This window comes from Oryx dammah, unplaced genomic scaffold, assembly GCF_014754425.2.
Source record: "Oryx dammah isolate SB20612 unplaced genomic scaffold, SCBI_Odam_1.1 HiC_scaffold_5, whole genome shotgun sequence".
NCBI classification, from domain to species: Eukaryota; Metazoa; Chordata; class Mammalia; order Artiodactyla; family Bovidae; genus Oryx; species Oryx dammah.
Genome location: NW_024070189.1, coordinates 101735223 through 101756198, shown reverse-complemented (window position 1 = coordinate 101756198; position 20976 = coordinate 101735223). Strand labels below are relative to the sequence as shown.

The following is a 20976-nucleotide window of genomic DNA, read 5'->3' as shown; positions in this document are numbered from 1 at the left end:
TCACCAACAGCTGGTGACACCACGCGCCTCCCCAGGGCCAGGCCAACCCCTGGGACTAGCGATTCCGAGCTGGTCTGAGAGCCTCCAGGGACTTGGCCCTCCCTGGCATGACCACGGTCAAACCTGCCTTTCCTAAGCACCAGCTTTATGGCCACTGCTGCAGAGGCACCCAGAGCTGGGCCTCACTGCTGGGGAGCTAAGCCTGGAACCTTCCACCCAGCAGACCCCTGGTGGCCCAGGCCGAAGCAGTCTGACCCAGGCTGGCATCTCCGTGGTGATACCTTGGAACAGGCACCCCCTGCAGCCTGCTGTCTCCCTCGCTCCACAGCCCCACCCCTCACCACCCCCACACCCTAGCAATCGGCTCCAACACTCTGGCTGCCATTCAAGCTAGGGGGGGAAGAAGTGGCATTCCCCTGGCCCTGGGCCCTGGTGCTCAGGGCCTTGAACCTTCTGCCTGGAGCCTGAATGCCCCCTACCTCCCTGGCGTCAGCCCCAAACCCAGCCCAGCTGGTGGCCAGGACTGGCCAAGGAACCTGCTGCCGAGGGCACTGGGGTTGGGCTTTCCTTGGCGCTCCGCACGCCGCCTCCTGAGCCAGGGAGGGAGGCCAGGCCACCTGTCTCTGCGATGGCGGGTGGGCATGTCGCCCTGCTCGCTGATGTTCTGGGCATGGGGCCCACCACAGCTCCATCCTTGGCAGCATGGACCGTTCCTCTGGCAGGGGTAGGGAGTGTCCTGGTCCTTGGGGACACCTTGATGCAGGTGAGGCCGAGGGGAGGGTCCAGGCAGGTCTTGACTCTGACCAAGATGGCCAAGCAGGCCCATCAGAGGATCCAGCTGGTTCTGGGGCCCCAGTGTCTGGAGGCCCCTCTTGGCTCCTCTGGTGACGATGGGACGACTCTCAGGGGCTCTGTCGTCTGGCGCTGAGGCACGCCGAGCAAAGACGCAAGGTCGGGTAGGAAAGATCCTTTTATTGGGGTGGACACGGAGCACGCACTAGTCCATGATAAAATGACTTAAGAGAAAGATCCAGAAGGGCTGACTTCTCCCCCTTACTCGAGCTCAGAGCAAGGTCTGGGCACAGAATAGGTCCCGGTGGAACTCGAGACAAGGCAAAGTCTTTAAGGCCCGGACCGGGAGGTGGGCGCTGGGAGAAGGGCCCCCACCCTTGCCGGCCGGCCACAGCGGGGTCCCGGCTCTAGACCCTCGTAGACACGCTCCAGTTTTCCAGAGGAGAACTGGGGGGCAAGAGGAGGAAGGGGAACGGGATGGGGGGAGGTGAGTAACAACGTTTTTGTCTTTGTTTTAAAGCGTCTACCAACATCACACTACTGGGTCTGGCGTCCCCTGTAACCATCGCTTGGTGCGTTTTACAGCATAAATAAAAACTCAAGGAAAATAAATACATTGGCTCCTATGAGGTTGGAAGTGGTGTGGAAAGGGTATGGGCGGGCCGGCGGAGGGGTGGGGTGGGGGGCGCTTACACAAGGCAGGTGGGCAAGGAGCAGACAAGACGGGAGGCGCCCGAGGGAGGGCGCGAGTCTTAAGTGTCCTCGTGCATGTCCGGGCTGTCGGTCCGCGCGACCTTGCGGGGCGGCGCCGAGCTCTCGCCCTCTAGCTCCACTTGTTCCTGGTCTCTCTTCTTGGCGGCATTCTGGGGGGCAGGGGAGCAGAGTGGCCATGAGCTTCCCCGAGGGGGAGCGCCGAAAAGTCTGAGGCTGCCTCTGCAGCTCGTGGCTCCAGTGCCTCCCCGAGCTGGGCCTGGGCCGATCCAAGGCCCCTGGCCAGGCAGACCCTTCTGTCCCCTGAACCTGCCCTGCCGAGCCACTGGGGACCCCAGCCTGTGACAGGTGTGTCACGGAGTCACCACGACGTCTCAGTGACCCCCCCCATGTGGCCCATTTCTCAGAAGCCACCCACTGTGCCAGAGGGTGAAGGGCACTCAAGAGCCTCCTGGGGAGGCCCCCGAATTGCCACAGAAAAGGAAAGTGTGCTGACTTGGGAAAAGCTCTTCCCTCACTGGTGGGGAGTAAGGCTTGTGGCACCCAAGGGCTGGGGTGTTCCGAGCAGTCACTGCATCATAGGGTCCCCTTCAACCTGGCCCAGAGCAGGCCACTGTCCAGTGGTCAGCATTAGAGGAAATAAGACCACCTGACCATGTGGCAAAACTACATAGGCAGATTTTCAAGAAAGCAAAAAAAAATCCTGTCTGAAAGTCGGCCCTTTGTGGGGAAGATGACTTTTCACCTCAGCTACACAACCCAGTGGGGCCTGAATTTCTTAATCACGTGAGCATTTATTTCATCATTGAATGAAGATTAAGTAATAGCACCCACGTCCACCTGCCACCGGGGCCGTGCTCCCCACCCTCTGGGGAGCCAGGTCTCTTGGCACAGCTTACCAAGCCCCTGCCTGTCCCGGAGCACCAGAGCCCCAGGGCCTCGGCACAGCCTATCTCTCCTCTAGAACATTCTTCCCTCTCCTGGATCATCTGGCAAACTCCTACTTAGCCCTCACGGCCCCACCCAACACTCACTCTCCCAGCCACCCATGTTCTCTCCAGCTCACAGCCCCCTGCTGGGCACCGTGCTCCTCCCCAAGGCCCAGCACCCAACCCCCACGCACTTTACCTTTTTGTCCCATTGCTGATGTAGGTAGCGCAAAAGAATGTTTGTTTTCTCTGTCACGATGACTGAGGAGGAAAGACAGACAAAGCTGTAGGAAGGAGCTGGCCACTCCGGCTGGCACCGCCTTCCCTTACATGGCCTCTGGGCTGTCACTGCTCTGGGTGGCCTCTCTGGGACTCAAGTCACACACCCAACCCAGGAGCAGATTTCTAGAAGCCAAATACCCCCCGGCCTGAGCACTGCCACTAGCAGCAGCCTGAGCCGGGCGCGACGGGGTCTGGGCTTCCCAGGTGGAGGCTGAGTCCGAAGCAGAGCTCGGATTCCACCCTCAGGCAGGGAACGAGCCCTGGCCTGCCAGCTCCTATCTGCCCAGACAGACTAGGAGCACAGATCCACGTGACCAAGCCCTGGTGACCGCAGAGCGAGCCGAGAAAGGTCCGGGGTTCTTTCTCACAGTTAAAAGAACACAACAGGACTACAATAAATAACCACGAGATCCCCCTGTTCTGCGGGCTCCAGGCCTCTCCCTGCAGGTCTCTCTTCCAGACACTCCCTCCCCAGGCAGCCCACCCCAGGCTGGGATGGGTCCCCCACCCCATGGTACAAGTCTCAAGACCTGTGTCATGGAGCCAGCGGGGCCCATCTGACTCGACGAGGGCAGACTGTAGAGGCCAGTGGGGAGATCAGGAGGGTCCCAGGGCAAGGCAGGCTTCCGGCTGCTCCCAAGGGCTGGGAGTGGCCCAGCTTCCCACAGGTCCCCTCTTGTACCACCCCACGGCCTTTCCCCTCGCCAGCCAGGATGGCACAGGACAGCAGCCACTTACTCTGTTCAGAAGGATACTCCCTAGTGGGCAGGTAGACTGAGGGACGTCGGTTCTGCAAGAGGGGTGGAAAGGCATGGGTTAGGAGAGTGGGCGGGTCTGCAGTCCCCACACACCTCAACTTGGCACCCTCACTCCCAGGCGGATTAAAAGACATGCAAGGATTTCGAGGGGGTTGGGCTTGAAGCTCGGCCTCTGTTCCAGACAAGACTCTGACCCTTGGGCTGCACATCACCCCAACCCTTTCCCTCGAGGCAGCTTACGGCCTACGTACTCACCGAGGCTTTGCACACAGAGTCGGCATGAAATCTACTAAAATTGCTTTTGTTGTAGACAGGCAGTCCTTTCAGAAAATCTGCCTGGAAGATAGGAAGATGGTGAGTGAGAAACCGGGTGGCAGGCTGGGCCGCCCCCAGAGCACCCGTGGCAGGGTGGGCTACCAGACAGTTTCTGCTTCCTTCTTTCTGTCCCATTGGTCACGTTTTCTAGAACTCGCCCTTGGGCTGGCCACCTGATGTGTCTACTCTTAGAAGCAAACAACCCCGGGGTTAGGGCATGTTCTCCCAAGAAAGTGAAAGCGTTAGCTACTCAGTCGTGGCTCTTTTGTGACCCCATGGACTGTAGCCTACCTGGCTCCTCTGTCCATGGAATTCTCCAGACAAGAATACTGGAGTGGGCAGCCTTTCCCTTCTCCAAGGAATCTTCCCAACTCAGGGATCAAACCCAGGTCTCTCGCATTGCAGGTGGATTCTTTACCATCTGATCCAGAAGGGAAGCCCAAGAGTACTGGAGTGGGTAGCCTATCCCTTCTCCAGCAGATCTTCCCAACCCAGGAATAGAACCAGGGTCTTCTGCATTGCAGGCGGATTCTTTACCAACTGAGCTATCAGGGAAGCCCAAGAGGTGCAGGGAAATTGAGGCTCAAAAAGGAACAGACACTTAAGTCAGGAGTGAGCAGCGGGGTGGGGAACTGGTCCCAGGCCATCCGACTGCAGACCTGCCTTCTGTGCTTGTTGAAGATAAAACTCCTGGTCTCATCTCCATTTAGGCATCTCTAATAGAGTCCTGGGATGGAGAGAGACTCATCCGCCCTAAGACACCCCATGACAACGCACGGAGCTGGGGGAGGAGCCTGGGTGTAGGGAAAAGGGCAGCTGGGACTCAGGGGCTGCCTGCGCCCAGGACCCGGACAGAGCCCAGGGTCAACCAAGCTTCCAAGTCTTGTGAAAACTCAGAAACCTAAGCTTCAGTCTGTCAGTGCTAGCTTTCTAAACATGGCTGAGCTCTCCGTCAAACACTGTGGGGACGAGGGTCAGTTCGGGGGCTGCTCCTGAGGTCCCAGCATCCAAGGGCTGCTTTGTGAGGGGAGAACGCCTGGTGAGGAGGGTGGGTAGAATTCTAAAGGGAGCAGGTTGGCCACCCCTGCCCTCTCACACCTCACTGCCTGGGGCAGGGGCTCAGGCGCCAGAAGCTTTAGGTCTGCAAGGTGCTAGGGAGCCAGCAACGGCATTCATCCATGGCCCTGACTCGTGGAAAGTCCTTTTTCCCTGGCGTGCTGGCACCAGCTGGGTGCTCTGGAAGGGGAGGACCCTGACTCTGGGCGGGGGTCAGGTCTCTGGACACAAGATGTGAGGAACAAAGGCCAACAGGAGCTGTGTCCGCCTCAGAAAACCGAGGCACAAGAGCCTTGAGGAGGAATGACAGCTGAGAGCCTGGGGCAGCAACTGACGTCCAGCAGAGCAGGAAAGCAATACTGCCTTCAGGCCTGGAGGGCCACAGAGGGGGAGGACCAGGGCCCCCCCACGCTGGAGGCACTCCCTCATACAGTCGAGGAAAATGAGGCAGAAAGCTCACGTGACACTCATCAGAGGTCCCCCAGCCCCAAAGGGAAACAAGGAGCTGGCTGAATCCAGGTTTGCCCAGTCTTGGAGGTAAAGCTCCTGCTCCCGTGACGCCAGTGCCCCCTCTTCCCTGCCTAAAAGCTGAGGCTCAGAGCCTGCAGGCCATGTGAACCTTCCCTTGGGTGTTCCACTGCCGTGCCTGACCCCTGTGGGTTGTGCCCTCGGGGAAGCTGCCGTTCGGGGGATTCCCCCATCCCACTCTGGGGCAGGCAGGAACAGAGGTTTTCACCTCGTGAGACCAATCTCTCCCCCTGCTGGGCCTAGGCAAGATGGCAGCCGGATGAGCCTCCTGTTCCCACCCAGGAGGCGGCCCTCATATCTGAGTGACCTACTGCCCGGAAGTCAGCGCAGAGCCCCTCACACCTGCCTCCCCTTTCCCAGGACACCTGCCTCAGCTCAGTTCCAGACCATGGGATCTGCTTCATCCATCTGATAGGCTCTTCTCGGGACCCAGCCATGTGGTGGGCCCCACGCCAGGCACGAGGGCACTGCAGGGAGGAGCCACAGCAGTCCTACCCCCGGCCCCGGGAACAGCCAGTGCACGGGGACACGGGTGTAGATCAAAGAGCGTGTGGTGAAAGCCGAGTGGCCACAAGGACAGGGCACCACGAGGTGCCACGTGAGGCCCATGACAGCGGGGATGGGGGACGGCCCAGACGTGGTGACGCAGGCCTGAGACCCGAAAGGACGGGACGGGGTGCCCCTCTACAGCCCCGGTGGGGCTGGGCCCAGGCCAGCCTACTGCCACACCCCTCTCCAGCCTCAGTCACCCTCTAGCAATGCCCCTCCATTTTCCATGGGGGAACACCCACCAACCTCTCCAGCCAGCTCAAACCCCCCCTCCCCCTTACCTCTCCCCACACCTCAGGAGCCATGATCACGCCCACCCCAACAAGGCCATCTGTTTACACACCCAGCTCCTTCATGGACTGTCCCCTCCCTGAGGCAGAGGGCAGGGTTGGCTCAACCCTGGGCCCCTCACAGGGCTCACACAGGACCGGGTGGCAGAGTGGTGAGAGGCTCCAGAGCCCCAGGCCTGCACTGAATGCTGGACGGGCCTCTCCCTGGCTGTGTGACCTGAAGCGGGTGAACTCCCAGCCTGGCTGTTCCTGCTGTGAACCAGGGTTGTTCTGAGCTCCAGTAAGACAACATGGAAAAATAGCTTTACCCAGAGCAGCCCTGAGGTGGTAGCATCAACTGAGCATTATTAGCAGCAGTGCGTCTGTGCTGAATAAATTAATGCAGATGGGATGGCCTGTACTTCCTGTTAGGTGAGCAGGAAAATGAAGCCTCAGACACAGGGAGAAATCCTCACCTCAGCAAGACAAATCCCAGCTACAGCTGGGCCCAGAAGCTGTCCACTGCTTCAGCAAACACTCACTGAGTATCTGTGTGCTAGTCCCTGTGCGGGCAGCCTGCCAGTGACCCAACCAAAGCAAGATGAGGAAAGTAAATGGTGTGCAGAAAAAAGAGAGACACGGGGGTCTCCTGCAGTCAGAAAGGGGCCCTCTGGCAGATGATATTCCTGGGAGGATGAGCATTCTAGGCAGAAGGAGTAAGAGGTGCAAAGCCCCTGGAGTGGTAGGGACTTGGAATGTGAAGATGTGAAAACAAGGCCACAGTGGCTGGAGCTCAAGGGGAGAGGGGTAAAGTGGGTACAGATGAGGCCACAGAGGTAGGCAGGGGGGACTTTGGAGGCTGAGAGGGGGAGGTGGGTTTCATTGGGGTGACAACAGGAAGCTCCCGGAATGTTTTGTAAGCGAGATGGTGGTATTATCTGATTGATATCTTTAAAAGCGCCCTCTGGTTCTTGGTGCATTACAGACTGTCAATGGGGCAGGTTGGAGGCAAGGAGACCAGGTAGGAGGCTGGAGCAGGTATTCAGGCGGGAGGTGGCAGTGCCTGGACCAGGGTGGGGAGCCGTGGACAGATTCAGAATTCGTTCTGGAGGCTGAGCCAACAGAACCCTCTTTAGGGACTGAACGCAGGCAACAAGGTTGCAGCGAGCAATCGAAGATAACGCCCAGGCCTGGGGACCCACCTGCTAGGAACCAACTTACCACTTTCTCATACTCTTCCTGACAAGAAGTCTTTTTTTGCCCATCCCCCACGACATTCTAAGGACTACCCCTTGTGGGCTGGGACTCTGAGTCCAGGGACAGTGCTATTTGATTTGCCCTGACAAAAGCTTCCATCACCTCTGTCAGCCCTGGGGATGCCAAATAGTGGGGGGAGGGGAATGGAGAGGACTTCAGCCCAACTCTAAGGCTGAGTCCCACTTCACAGGTGAAAAGACAGAACCACCAGACACAAACCCCAGGATGACTGAGTGGCCCAAGGGGGGATTTTAACCTCCCAACAACACGCTGGCATCATCCCCACTTCAAGATGAGGAGACAGCTGGGAAAGAAAGTCACCATCCCCGAGGCACCCAGCTTATCTGCTGAGCGTTTACTGTCCCAAGCCCTTTAAGACGTCAGTTCCCTAAATTATCACAACCCGATGAGGTCTGGACTATTGCTACCCCCATTTAGCAGGGAAAGGGCCTGGTGATTAGAGAGATAAAGTTGCTCCCTCTTCCAGCTGGTCGGGGCCGGAATGTCGGGGGTGGGGTTAGGGCTCTGAGAGACCAGGGCAATTCGCGATGTCGCACTTCCTTCGGCGACAAAGCCCCGCGTGTCACTATGTCAAGCCCCCTCCCCGCCTCGACGCTCAGGCCGGCCTCCCAAACCCTCCCGAAATGAAAAGGCCCAGGCCTGGGGAGCGGAGTACTAGGCCTGAGTTCAGGGGTCTGGGGGACCCCATCCCCATCCACCAGGCGATTTCCGGGGGGACCCGCGACCCGGAAATGAATGAGTTGTCAGGGCCTGGAAGCCTAAAAAAGGTCAGGGGTCGAAGATAGAGCCAGGGTGGGGTAAGCAGGAAGCTCACAGCACGGTCCGGGGGGGATCGAAGGTCACAGGTCAGATGGAGGGGCGGGGCCGGGCCCGAGGGGGCCGGGTAGGGCGGTGAGGGGCCTCAGGGATTACTGGAAGTGGGTGGGCCCGTGGCGCCATTTTGTCTAGCCGAGGGGGAATACGGCCCTGCCGGCCACTCTCACCATCTTCTGTTTCCTCCGTCACCGCCTCAGCCACCGCCTCAGCCGCCGCCACCGCCACCACAGCCGCCTTCTTAGCCGCCGCCGCACAGTAACTTCCAGCCACTGCGCAGCCTATACTGATGGTGCGACCGCCCTTCCATCATTGGTCTGCCCTCTGGCTCCGCCTCCAAGTTACGGGGTCTTTGCGCCCCCCCATTGGCCAGATCCGGATAAACCACGCGCCCATTGGTCGTCACGCCTCCTCCTTCGTGGTCAAGTTACATTGAGAGAGCAAAACCCCGCCCGAGACTTGCAAGCTGTGAGCGGTGAAATCGGAAACGGGTGGAGGCCGGGTCCCCAAAGCCCCTTGGGATTTGTAGTCCGCAACACCCGGAGGTCCCGCCGCTCTCTAACATTTGCTACGCTTTTTCGTATGGTGGTTCATGGAGTTCTCACAGCAGCCCTGGAAGGATGGGCACCCGCCGTTAACACTCCCAGCCTCCTCCCCAGGGTTCCAACCTTTAGGTTTCAGCATATCTAAACTTCCCCACTAGTCGTTTGACTATCTTTGAACTGATGGAATAGACTATCTCTGAAACACTTCCCGTGGCTCCCCAGTAGCCCAAAGATCCAGTCCCGCCTCCTTGCCCCGAAATTCTGGGACTCTTCGGCCTCCTTCGTCCACATTTTATCCTGACTCGTCCAATCTCTCCTTCTGGACCACCTTCTCGAATAAGCCTTGTCTTACTGCCTACTTCCCAAGGCAAAGTCCAGTGCCTCCTCTGGGCTCCTAGAATCCTCACGATCCTCCTCCCAGCCCTGACTCCACTGTGCACTGGGTCCAAATTGCCTGGGTATGAATAAGCCCCACAAAACCCCACCTCCAGCTTGACAGCCTGGATACAAGGGCTTTTTGAGGAAGTACTCAATACATTACAGAATATTATTACTCCAACAACATGGAGAAGGAAATGACAACCCACCTCAGTATGTATTCTTGCCTGGAAAATCCCATGGACAGAGAAGCCTGGCAGGCTATAGTCCATGGGGTTGCAAAGAGTCGGACTCAACTTAGCGACTAAACCACCACCAACAACCATAGCAAAGAAGAAATGAGCATCTCATTTTAAGGATGAATCTACTTTATTTTTGGCCGCACCACACAGCATACAGGATTGAACCTGCCCTCGTGCAGTTGGGAAAGTGGAGAATCTTAACCACTTAGACTGCCAGGGAAGTCCTTTTTTACAGGAACCAAAAGAACCTCAGAGGGCTGTCTTGCTCCAGATCACAGTGCCCATCCCCAAGGGGCAGGTGGAGGGTTCAAACCCCTCCCACCGCTCACAAGCCTTCCTGGAACTTGTGAGAATTATGACATTTTATAAGACAAGTGAAAATTTGGACATTTATTAGACTTTTAACAACATAAAGGAATTGTTGACTTTTTTTTTTTTAATCTGTGAAGAGTTTTGTTAATATGTATTAACGGAACCTTATTTTAGAGAGGTGCATTCTGAAATATTTAGATCTGCCTCACAGGAGAAGGCAGGACAAGTTGTGAATACAGCTATGTACTGGGTTACAAAAGTGTTCACTGTACCATCTGTGGACTTTTGCTTCAAAGTCTTCCTAATTCAAGAGCGTAAAAAGGCACTCTGGCAAGGTCTGACTTCCCATTCCCTCTTCCAGAAATCTACAGGAGGATTCATGTCGGTCCCGGTAGTCCCTGCTCCCCAGTTCAATTCAGTCGCTCAGTCGTGTCCGACTCTTTGCTCCTCAACTCTCCACAAAAACGGCCGCAGGCTAAGCGAGGGAAATGCTTTAATGGGGAGATCCAGCCGCCACGTCGCGCTCCTCAATGGCTCAACGATTTTCGACCCTTGTGCATGCGGCGAAGAATGACCTGGACGCCGTTTGGCGTGCTCAAGCGCCGGATCCAACCATGCTTATTCTTGCGTTTGATGTTGCTTGGCTGATACTCGTTCCCGCGCGTCCTGCCCCTGGTCTGCTGCATGGCGGGGAGTCTTCGGGTGTCGGGTAGCCCCAGCCAGGCCCGGGGACCCTGGAGCCACCTGCGGGAGCAGAGAGACAGAGAGAAAGGTCAGAGGGGGCGCTGTGTGACTTCCGCGTGGAGCTCAACCTTTCCAAGCTTCGGCTTCCAGATCAAAGCCGGGAGGGAGCCTGGAAGGAAAAGGTACTCGAGGAGTTCGCAAGGCACTGGAAGGTCATGCAATTGGTAAATAACCTGGAGGCAGCCCTCGACGCCGCTCTTACTCCCAGATTTGAGAAGCTGTCCCCATGAAGACTCACCTGCTACCCAGCAGCCCCGCTGACCTACTGACGGGGCCCAACAGGCAACCCACCGATCCGACCGAGAAAGCCATGTTCAGCCGCAGCACGCCGTCAGTTTCCAGCTATTCCGCAGCCTATAGGCTCCGCAGCTGCGGAACGAGGGCTTCTGGGAAATGTAGTTTCTTCCACAGCGGAGCCCACATTTCCTTGGGCATTGTAGTCCTACGTAGACTCACCGCACCTCTGGCGTGAGCATCCGTGCCCGCAGGAGAGTGTAGTTCTGGACCAGCAGGCGGCACGCGAACGGCGCCTTCTCCGCATGCTCTTGCCTACAAAACATTATTTCCCTGAGTCTGCTGGGAGTTGTAGTTCCTTCTTTTGTAGACCTGCAGAGGGTGCCCAGGGGCGACGGTGGTGCAGCTGGTGGCAGCCTCAGGAAACGGCTGGTTCACTCTCCCATCCCCAGCAGGAGCAAGGCAGATGGCGCACAACTGGCTGGCAGCTTTCCTTTCGCCTCAGCCAAGTCTCCGCCCCTTGGCGGGGAGCCCAGGAGGTCTGAGTTGGAGTTGGCCGGATGTCCTTGGGGTGGTCATTCAATTTCTCAATCTGCGTAACTCAAGGATTGCAGGCTTGCCCTTGATGGTGCCCCCGTTCAGTCTTTATTTTTCTAATGCTCGTACCTGAGCTCTTTCCCTTCTTACGTAGCCTCTATGGCGCCCCATTGTCCCAGGGAAAATATTTGACAGGCATTTGAAGCCTGCCTTCGACATACACACACACCCTCCCTCCTTTGCTTGGTGCTCTCCCGTTCATCTTTTAAAAATCCTCTTCAGATACTCTCCTTTCCCCGACTCCAGTCCCTCCCTCTGGTCCAACCCGCCCCCACCCCGCAGCATCACCCACCTTGGGGAGGGGGCGGGAAATTTTTTTTCTGCATGAATAAAACTGTAGTCTCCCAGGAGCACCCTGAGTGGGCAAGAGTGGGTGGCTGGACCTAATCCAGCTCTGGCAGCAAATTCCAGGGGATAGGAGTGGGCAAGGGATCGTTAACCCCTTGTCATCTGAAGCCCATCCTACCTGCACCATCATTTAGCAAACCACTACAATACGACAGCAGTACAATAATAATGTCAATAACGTATGGAGCACTTTCCTCGCTAAGTGTTTTACCTGCCTAGCAAACTCATGCGGGAGAGGGAATTAATTTCATAAAGAAATAAATGGAGGCTCAGGGAAGGGACTTGCCCAAGGTCATCATATATCGGCGAACGGCAGAAGCTGGATTTGAACTGTGGGCTCTCTGGCTCCATCTGGGACCAGAGTCACCAGTTAAATTGACCAACAGTTAAAATGGCCTATCTGTGAAACTAATTCCTAATAGCTCCAAGATACCTGTTTAATGGTTTAAAGAATAACTATTTACAGGACTTGGAGTCACACAGCCGTAGCTCCAAGTCCCATCTCTGCTCCTCCAGGTTACTCTGTGACCTTGTGCCCTTTATGAGCCTGTTTCCTCGCCTTTTGCAATTATCTTTGCAGTTTGCAAAGGAAATTGCAAAGATCTGCGAGATTTCAGAAAGAAAAGGTGAGCTCAGAGAAAGGGGCATTGGGGCGACGTTTAGAGGAAACAGGCCAGTACGGAGGCTGAGGCTAGCCGAGGAAATCCTCTTTGCAGCGAGGAGGGCTCCGGTTGCTACCTCCCAGGGGCCCGGAAGTCCTCGGGTTCCGACCCCTTCTCGGCCTTGGACCAGGCCCAATCTCTCCTAACACCTCCGTAAACCCCCAAAGGGGGCGGGGCCGTTGCCCCAAGAGCCCGCCCTAATCCCGGAGCTTCCGAGTCTGATTGGCAGTCTAACTAGGCCAGGTCAGTACGCAGCTGCGATTGGCCGAGATGCCAGTCAGTCGGCTCACGGTCCCGCCCGGGGAGACGCTTAAAGGGCCGGCTCGGAGGTAGCGGGATGTCCCCGCGCTGACCGCCCCGGGCCCGCGCCCGCCCGCTTGGACGTGCCCGGCCAGACCCCGCGCCACCATGTAAACGGCGCCTGCAGGCGGACGCTGGTTTCTCTGCCCGGGACCCCTCTGCCCTGCCCCGGGTCCCAGGGCCCTCGATGAGGTGAGCAGGGAGAGGGCCGTGGGAAAGGGACAGTGAGGCCCCTGGATCTTTCACTTTGGAGGAGGTGTCCACAAAGCCCGCCCTTGGGCTCTTAGAAAGCCGCGATGCCCCAGTGGCCTCGATCCCGCCACAGGGCTGACGGGGACCAAGGAGCTGAGGGCCTGGCTCTGTGGAGGGGGGCTGGCATGGCGCATTTGCGCCCCCCTCCGCAATCCCGGGTTGGAACCCCGCCGGAGGAGGGGGGCGCGGCCTGCTCCCCCTCCACCAGCAAGTATGGGCTACCGCAGGCTGGATTTTCGGCGTTCATTATCCCCGCGGAGCCCAGGATGGGGACGGGGAAGGGTTGGTCCCATCATCAGGGCCTAAACAATGGGGGTGTGCTGCACGGGTATCCCCCTCAAGTTATGTAACTGCCTGCAGTTGCCATGGCCACGGCGCGGGGAGCGGGGTGGGTGGCCCAGGGAGCGGGGATGGAGGCTTGGAGGCCCCCAGCCAGGGCTCCATCCTCACCTCCACCACTGGAGGCTGTGTATCACGTTCCCTAGAATCCAGGGTACTGACCAGTGGGGACAGAGCAGCTTCTTCCCAGAGTGTCTGGGCCTCAGCTTGTTGGTCTGTGAAACAGATCCATTGCACCCATGATCTTGGGGAGCTGGGTAAGGCCTTCTGGAGCTCAGTCCTGAAACACCTCTCTCAGGGCCTCAACTTTCAGAAACCACGTTTAGAGGCCTGGGATGGGGGCTCATTGTTGGGATCTGCATATTTTTAAGATATCTTTGGAGACTTCAAGTTATGCTGGTTTAGTGAAAGTGAGTTAACAATAGAGTGCATGAGTGAATGAATGGACAAATGGATTTAGGAAGGCATAAGTTATAAACCTGAGCTGGAGGGGCCTCAGGGATGGGTCACATTTGCCACAATGTCCCCTCCTCCAGGAAGCCCCCCGATCCCCAATTCTACCACCTTCCCCATGGATGCCTCTTGGTGTCAGCCATAGCCACAGCCTTCTCTTTGAGGTAGACTAGGCTGACCCACGGGGCTGGCTGACCACCACACTGGCACTGACCAGACAAAACATCTCAGTCCGTGCCTGGTTCTGACCACCTCTAAACTGGGGCCTAGACAGGGCCTCCCAGTGCAGCTCACCCACCCCAGGTATAGAGAGTGGGTAGTGTGGGCATGAAGGGCTTCCTATTCAGACAGCCTCTGACCTGGCTGTCGCCCCCACTCACAGGACACACCATGCTGACCGGCGTGACCGATGGGATCTTTTGCTGCCTGCTGGGTGCGCCACCCAATGCAGTAGGCCCACTGGAGAGCGTGGAGTCCAGCGATGGCTACACATTTGTGGAGGTCAAACCTGGCCGTGTGCTGCGGGTAAAGCATGCGGGACCCGCTCCGGCCCCGACCCCACCTCCACCACTGTCGGACGCCGCCCAGGGGGACCAGTCCGGCTTGGTCCGCTGCCAGCGCAGAATCACCGTGTACCGCAATGGGCGGTTACTGGTGGAGAACCTGGGCCGGGCACCACGAGCTGACCTCCTGCATGGGCAGAATGGCTCTGGGGAGCCACCAGCCGCCCTTGAGGTAGAGCTGGCGGACCCAGCGGGCAGCGATGGCCGCTCGGTCCCAGGCAGTGCTGGGAGCGGCAGTGGTGGACGGCGGCGGCGAGCCCGACGCCCCAAGCGGACCATCCACATTGACTGTGAGAAGCGCATCACCAGCTGTAAGGGCGCCCAGGCTGACGTGGTGCTCTTTTTCATCCACGGTGTCGGCGGTTCTCTGGCCATCTGGAAGGAACAGCTGGACTTCTTTGTGCGCCTGGGCTACGAGGTGGTGGCGCCTGACCTGGCCGGCCACGGGGCCAGTTCAGCGCCCCAAGTGGCTGCCGCCTACACCTTCTATGCACTGGCGGAGGACATGCGTGCAATCTTCAAGCGCTATGCCAAGAAGCGCAACGTGCTCATTGGGCATTCCTATGGGTGAGCCGATGCTGCGGTGGGGATGAGGGTGAGGGGTGGGGACTGGCAGGGACCACACCCACTCACAAAATATGGATTTCCCTTTTTGAAAAATCCCACTAACATCTACAACAACACATGGACTCCTGCCACCAGTACTGTTGTTTCACCTTGTTTTAAAGCAGTGTCTCAATCCCTGAACTAGCACGATGGTCTAGTGATGACTGTGACAATCAAAAATGCCTGTAGATAGTGCCAGGGTCCTCTGGTGGGCAGCATCACCCCTAGCTGAAAACCACTGTCTTCTATTAAATTCAAGAATTGGTTGCTCTGGTGACGCCAAGGGGTCTAAGCAAAGACTAGTTGGAATCTCATAATTTTTGTTTACAAGGGTACAGTTTACTTTAATTCACTCTCCCTTAGGGGCTTCCCAGGGGGCACTAGTGGTAAAGAACCCGCCTGCCAATGCAGGAGACGTAAGAGGCTCAGGTTCAATCCCTGGCTGGGGAAGATCCCCAGACAGAGGCGCCTGGAGGGCTACAGTCCATAGGGGTGCAAAGAATCGGACATGACTGAAGTGCCTTAATATGCATGTACCCTCCCTTAAAGGGGTGGTAGATAATACCACCTGGGCATTTAGATGAGAGCCCACATCATGGAAGGCTCTGGGTCTTGGTGTCTGATCGCTGCCAAGTGGTACCATTCCGTCCTTACCCAGGATGAAAGGCGGAGTCTGATCAGCCAGCCAGGTTGAGAGCCGTTGTTTTCGCAGTTGTAGTGCATGCAATTAGACAAGAAAAAGACATGTTACAGAAAAGAAAGGAAGGCCAGACTAGGAAGTAGCATAGCTCCTATTTGTTTATAGGAAAACATACCCCAAAGTGGATGCTTACAATAATGATTCCTCCATTAGATGAACACTCATGTGTGGAAACTCCTGTGACCCCATAACAAGCCTATGAGGTCAGCACAGTTTCTGTGTCACAAATGTGGAGATGATATCTCAGAGGGGTTAAGGAGTTTGCCCAAGGACACACAGTGAGTCACTGGCACAGTCAAGTCCATTTGGCTCCTGCTTGTATCTTGTCCCTCTTTTTAGCAGGAGTTAGCAAACTTTTTCTCAAAGGGCCAAAGAGTAAATACTTTAGGTTTGCAGGCCTTATGGTTGGTCTCTGTTGAAACTTCACAAGCCTACCACTCTAGAAGGAAAGCAGACATAATTGTACACAAATTTACAATTGTTTGGGTGTGGCTTTGTTCCAGTAAATCTTTATTTATAAGCTATTTTACACATTGACAGAATTTTAAAGTGAAGTTTAACAACAGAAACAAGCAGCTAGCCCTCAGGCCGTCATTTGCCTAAACCCTGCTTTCGGGGTAATGAGAGGTACCTGCAGGCTTCCACCTTGCATAAAGCAGGCAGATGCGACAAACCCAGAGGCCAATAAGAGAAGATCCTTAAAGGGAAGGTGAAGTGAAATGAGTCATTCAGCTGTGTCTGACTCTTAGTATAGTCCATGGAATTCTCCAGGCCAGAATAACTGGAGTGGGTAGCCTTTCCCTTCTCCAGGGGCTCTTCCCAACTCAGGGATTGAACCCAGGTCTCCCGCATTGCAGGCAGATTCTTTACCAGCTGAGCCACAAGGGAAGCCCCAGTGTACTGGAGTGGGTAGCCTAACCCTTCTCCAGCAGATCTTTCCAACCCAGAAATTAAACTGGGGTCTCCTGCATTGCAGGCAGATTTAAAGGGAAGGGATACACTGGAAACAGTGACGTTCTCTGAGAAGCCAAAGGTTTTGTTTAATCAAATAGCTTTCCCAACACTTGACAATAAGTAATTCTTACCTCTTTGGGAGTTATGATGACTTTGAGGATCTGATAAAAGTTCTGTATGTGGATCCTTTCTCCAAAAGAAAAAAAAAATCCACCTTCAACACATGCACACACGCGCACACACACACACACATACACACACACACTCGCACAATTTCAGGGCATTTGGGTTGCCCCTCCCATCCCTCACCCCCGTTTGGTGCTCATGGACCCCACGGGAAGAATCTTGGCCTTCAAGGACCTGCCTCTGGGTGAGGGGAGGGCATTCACCCTCTCACTGCTTGTATCCTGCTGACCGCTGCCTTTCGACTCTCCCCACCATCGGCCCGCGGGGCAGTGTCTCCTTCTGCACGTTCCTGGCGCACGAGTACCCAGACCTGGTGCACAAGGTGATCATGATCAACGGCGGAGGGCCCACGGCCCTGGAGCCCAGCTTCTGCTCCGTCTTCAACATGCCCACGTGCGTCCTGCGCTGTTTGTCACCCTGTCTGGCCTGGAGTTTCCTCAAGTGAGTGACCTGGCCCTGCCCCGACATCTCCCCAAGTTGGACGGGAGGGGAGGCTATATGGCTGGGGCTGGCATGGGGAGCACCGCTGGTGGCTGAGATGGCCTGAGGGCTCCAGCGGTGCTCCCCACCCACCCCCACCCCCAGGGCCGGCTTCGCCCGCCAAGGGGCCAAAGAAAAGCAGCTGCTGAAGGAGGGCAATGCGTTCAATGTGTCTTCCTTTGTGCTTCGGGCCATGATGAGCGGCCAGTACTGGCCCGAGGGAGACGAGGTCTACCACGCTGAGCTCACTGTGCCGGTTTTGCTCGTCCATGGCATGCACGACAAGTTTGTGCCAGTGGAGGAAGACCAGCGCATGGCTGAGGTATGGCACCCCAGTCACCACACCCCTCAAATCCCCCCTGCACAGCCCAGGGGGACTCTGCTCTGTGCTCCAGCCCCAGGGACATCAGAGCTTAGATTGAGGGTCAAAGGTAGAATCCAGAAAGTGGGGCTGCCTGGGACAGGAGGTCCGATTATGTGCTGTTTCCTCTGCCCGCTAAAAGGCACCCTTCGTCAGACCTCCCTGACGATCCAGTGGTTAGCACTTCACACTTCCACTGCAGGGGGCATGGGGACCCTTCGTTGGGGAACTGGAATCCCACATGCCATGCGGTGTGGCCCAAAAAAGAAAAAAGGCACTCTTCACAGTTGGGATTTGTGATGGGCAACAGAATCCTGCAAGAGGGCGAGTGGGGGTCTTTAGATCAGATTCCCCAGAAAGGGTCTTAGGATCCTTAGTGCTTAGAATAGCTCTGCACCATCGGTTCTTAACCAGGGATGATTCTGCCCCTCAGGGGACACTTGAAAATGTCTGTAGACATGTCTTGACTGTGGGTGAGGGAGGTGCTTCTGGAACCTGGTGGGTGGAGGCCGGCAATGCTGTTCAATTACCTACAGTGAGCAAGACAGCCCCACTGCAGAAAATGACCCAATGCCAAGTGTCTATCCTGTGGAGATTGAGAAACCCGACCTTAGCATGAGAGACTGTCCGTCTGTCACTCTCAGTGAGTTCCCACTGAGATGACTTTGCTCCCTAGAGATATCTGGCAATGTCTGATTTTACTTTAATTTCATTATTATTTTATTTTTGACCATGCTGTGCAACTTTTGGGATATTTCTTCCCCAACCAGGGATTGAACCTGAGCCCTCAGTAGTGAGAATGCAGAGTCCTAACCACTGGACCACCAGGGAATTCCCTGGAGAGATTTTTGTCACACTGTGGTGGGGGAGTGGGATGCTACAACTGGCATCTAGTGGATTGAAGCCAGGGATGCTGTTCAACATCCTGTAGTCCCCATCTCAGAGAATGATCCCGCCCCAAATGCCACGAGTGCCCAAGTTGAAAAATCCTGCTCTGGACGTATTGTAGGCACTTGAGAAAGGCAGAATGAATGAATACTGAATTAGGCCCCAGCAGGGTGACAGGCCAAGCTTCATAGGCAGTGCTAGTGGTAAAGAACTTGCCTGCCAGGAGACTTAAGAGACACCAGTTCGATCCCTGGGTCAGGAAGATCCCCTGGAGGAGGGTATGGCAACCTGTTCCAGTATTCTTGCCTGGAGAATCCCATGAACAGAGGAGCCTGGCGGGCTATAGCCCATAGAGTAGCAAAGAGTCAGACACGACTGAAGCGACTTAAAACGCGTGGAGGGTGACAGGCCATCCTCTAGCTCCCCCTTGTATGGAAATGAAGGGATATAGGGTAGATTGCAAGAAGGATTTCCTGATGCTGCAGGCCATACGTAGGTAGGGGGTGAGCGGCCCTGAGCTCCAGGGTCCTGGCTCTGGCCGCTCTGAGCCCGCCTCCTCTGCAGATCCTGCTCCTGGCCTTCCTGAAGCTCATCGATGAAGGCAGTCACATGGTGATGCTGGAGTGTCCGGAGACCGTCAACACGCTGCTCCACGAATTCCTGCTCTGGGAGCCCGAGCCTTCGCCCAAGGCCCTGCCCGAGCCCCTGCCTGCGCCCCCAGAGGAAAAGAAGTAGCCACTGAGCTGGCCGGGTATCTCTTAGTGAGCCGAAGAACGGGAGGAAGAGTCCCGAACCGGCTTGGGTCCTGCAGCGCGGACCAGGTGGGCGGGCCGTTCGCCCCAGTGGGCGGGGTCAGGTCAGGGAGACGCCCCCTCGCCGGCTGGGCCGGACGACGCGGCATTCGTGGGAGCCAAGTGGACACACCACTCTTTTCTAGTCCTGTGGGGCCCATCGGTGTTTCGGGGCTGCAGCAGCGACCCCCGCGGAGGGTGACCTTGTACAGAAGCCCCCTCCCCCACAATGCCAGGGCCGAGGCAGGCTGCCACCCCGCTGTCTTCCGTGTCCGCCGTGCTTGATCCTAGGACCCACGAGCCCCGCGGGGACTCTCGGGACCCCCGCCACCATGCCCGAGACCCCTGATCCCCCATTCCTTGGCGCTGGGAGCTATTGTTGCCCAAGTGGGGAGGGCTTGGGAGGGGGCTGGAGCCACCGAACCTGCACATCTCTTATTGTAACTCAATAAAAAGAAGTGACAATCTGAGCCTCCAGACTTGTGTTGGGTGACCACAGCATAGGGCCACACTGAGCCTCAGTTTCCCCAAGTGTAGACTGAATTGACTCAGGTACCTCCCCTTCAGGGCTGACCCACAAAGACTTGAGGGTGTAGGTGGTCCAGGCTTGCTTTCCGAGTTCACCTCCCTTCTCAAAACACAGGGCCTGCTTGGGCAGCATTCCCGGAGCAGAAGACAGTCCCTGGAGAGGAGAACCAACTGAGGTTGATGCTAAAGTTGAGATGAGGCTCAGTGGCCATTGCATCTGAATAGTGTAGCCATAATGGAGTGTCAGCTGTATGCAAAGCCCTGTACTGAGTGCCTGATACCCATGGGTTCATTGAATCCTCTTTACCCCACACCATACAGCAAGTTAGTACCTCTTTACTGTCACATTTCATCTTATAACTTGGTTTTGGGTTCCTTTTGTCACAAAGATGATTTTTATTTTGAATCTATTTTTTGAATCCAGATTTCTCTGCTCCGTGGCCATCTATATTTTATTCTTAAAAAAAAATTACTTATTTATTTGGCTGCACTGGGTCTTAGTTGAGGCATGTGGGATCTAGTTCCTTGACCAGGGATGGAACCCAGGCCCCCTGCATTGGGAGGGTGGAGTCTTAGCCACTGGACCACCAGGGAAGTCCCTATATCTTATTCTAATAATGTATATATATCTAGGCTTACCTGTCGTTTGTGTGGGTGGTGGGAGGAGAGATTTGTCACCTCAGTTGCTGCACCTTTGATCCTTCCCCCTCTGATTTGCAAGCCCACCTTTAGCTTAAACTGGGGTCTTCACAGGGGCACTGTTGTCAGTCGGTAAAATCTGGAGACATTTTTTGATGACCACAACTTGGGGAGAGATGTTCCTGGCATCTTGTGTGTTAATCCCAGAAACACTGCCTGACACCCTATAGAACACAGGACGGCCCCAGTGCAAGGAGCGACTTGGCCTCAAAATCAGTAGGGCCAAGGTCGGGATACACTGTGTTAGACAAATTCCATCTCTTCTGGAATTTTCTGGGGGGGAGGGTGGGGAGGGACGTCTTTGGATTCTGTGTATTCTTGGGACATGACATGCTGTTTTAAAGGGGCACTCAGAGATGTCATCAGCTCGGTTGAAAAAGTAGAGCCCAGGCTCACGCCAGAGGCAGGTAGTCTTAATTATTACAATAGCCAGAGTAGCCATGGGCTCAGCAGTGGAGGCCAGGAGGAGGATAGACGCTTACCCCGCCCCCCTGCAGGGCCTGATTGGCAGAGCCACAATGATAGGCAGGTGAT

At 56.2% G+C, this 20976-nt stretch overlaps 3 protein-coding genes and 1 non-coding gene across 4 annotated transcripts; 1 reads left to right on the top strand and 3 right to left on the bottom strand.

Annotated features, from left to right (window-relative positions):
* Positions 1 to 952: 952 nt before the first annotated feature.
* On the bottom strand, positions 953 to 8617 carry DDA1 (DET1 and DDB1 associated 1). The gene is made up of 5 exons (XM_040241159.1): positions 8451 to 8617; positions 3728 to 3808; positions 3453 to 3504; positions 2632 to 2693; positions 953 to 1655 (listed from the first exon to the last, which is right to left on the bottom strand). Exons 1-5 carry the CDS (start codon positions 8451 to 8453, stop codon positions 1545 to 1547), a joined length of 309 nt encoding a protein of 102 aa, XP_040097093.1. The 5' UTR covers positions 8454 to 8617; the 3' UTR covers positions 953 to 1544.
* A 933-nt stretch (positions 8618 to 9550) lies between these two features.
* On the bottom strand, positions 9551 to 11158 carry MRPL34 (mitochondrial ribosomal protein L34). Its single transcript, XM_040241160.1, has 2 exons — positions 10740 to 11158; positions 9551 to 10501 (listed from the first exon to the last, which is right to left on the bottom strand). The coding sequence occupies exons 1-2, from the start codon at positions 10811 to 10813 to the stop codon at positions 10285 to 10287; spliced, it is 291 nt and encodes a 96-aa protein (XP_040097094.1). The 5' UTR covers positions 10814 to 11158; the 3' UTR covers positions 9551 to 10284.
* Positions 11159 to 12636: 1478 nt separating this feature from the next.
* Positions 12637 to 19685, top strand: ABHD8 (abhydrolase domain containing 8). Its single transcript, XM_040241124.1, has 5 exons — positions 12637 to 12834; positions 14069 to 14816; positions 16966 to 17136; positions 17281 to 17497; positions 18989 to 19685. The coding sequence occupies exons 2-5, from the start codon at positions 14077 to 14079 to the stop codon at positions 19157 to 19159; spliced, it is 1299 nt and encodes a 432-aa protein (XP_040097058.1). The 5' UTR covers positions 12637 to 12834; positions 14069 to 14076; the 3' UTR covers positions 19160 to 19685.
* On the bottom strand, positions 18295 to 18367 carry TRNAE-CUC. Its single transcript has one exon. It is a non-coding gene; the product is annotated as a tRNA-Glu (tRNA).
* Positions 19686 to 20976: the final 1291 nt, after the last annotated feature.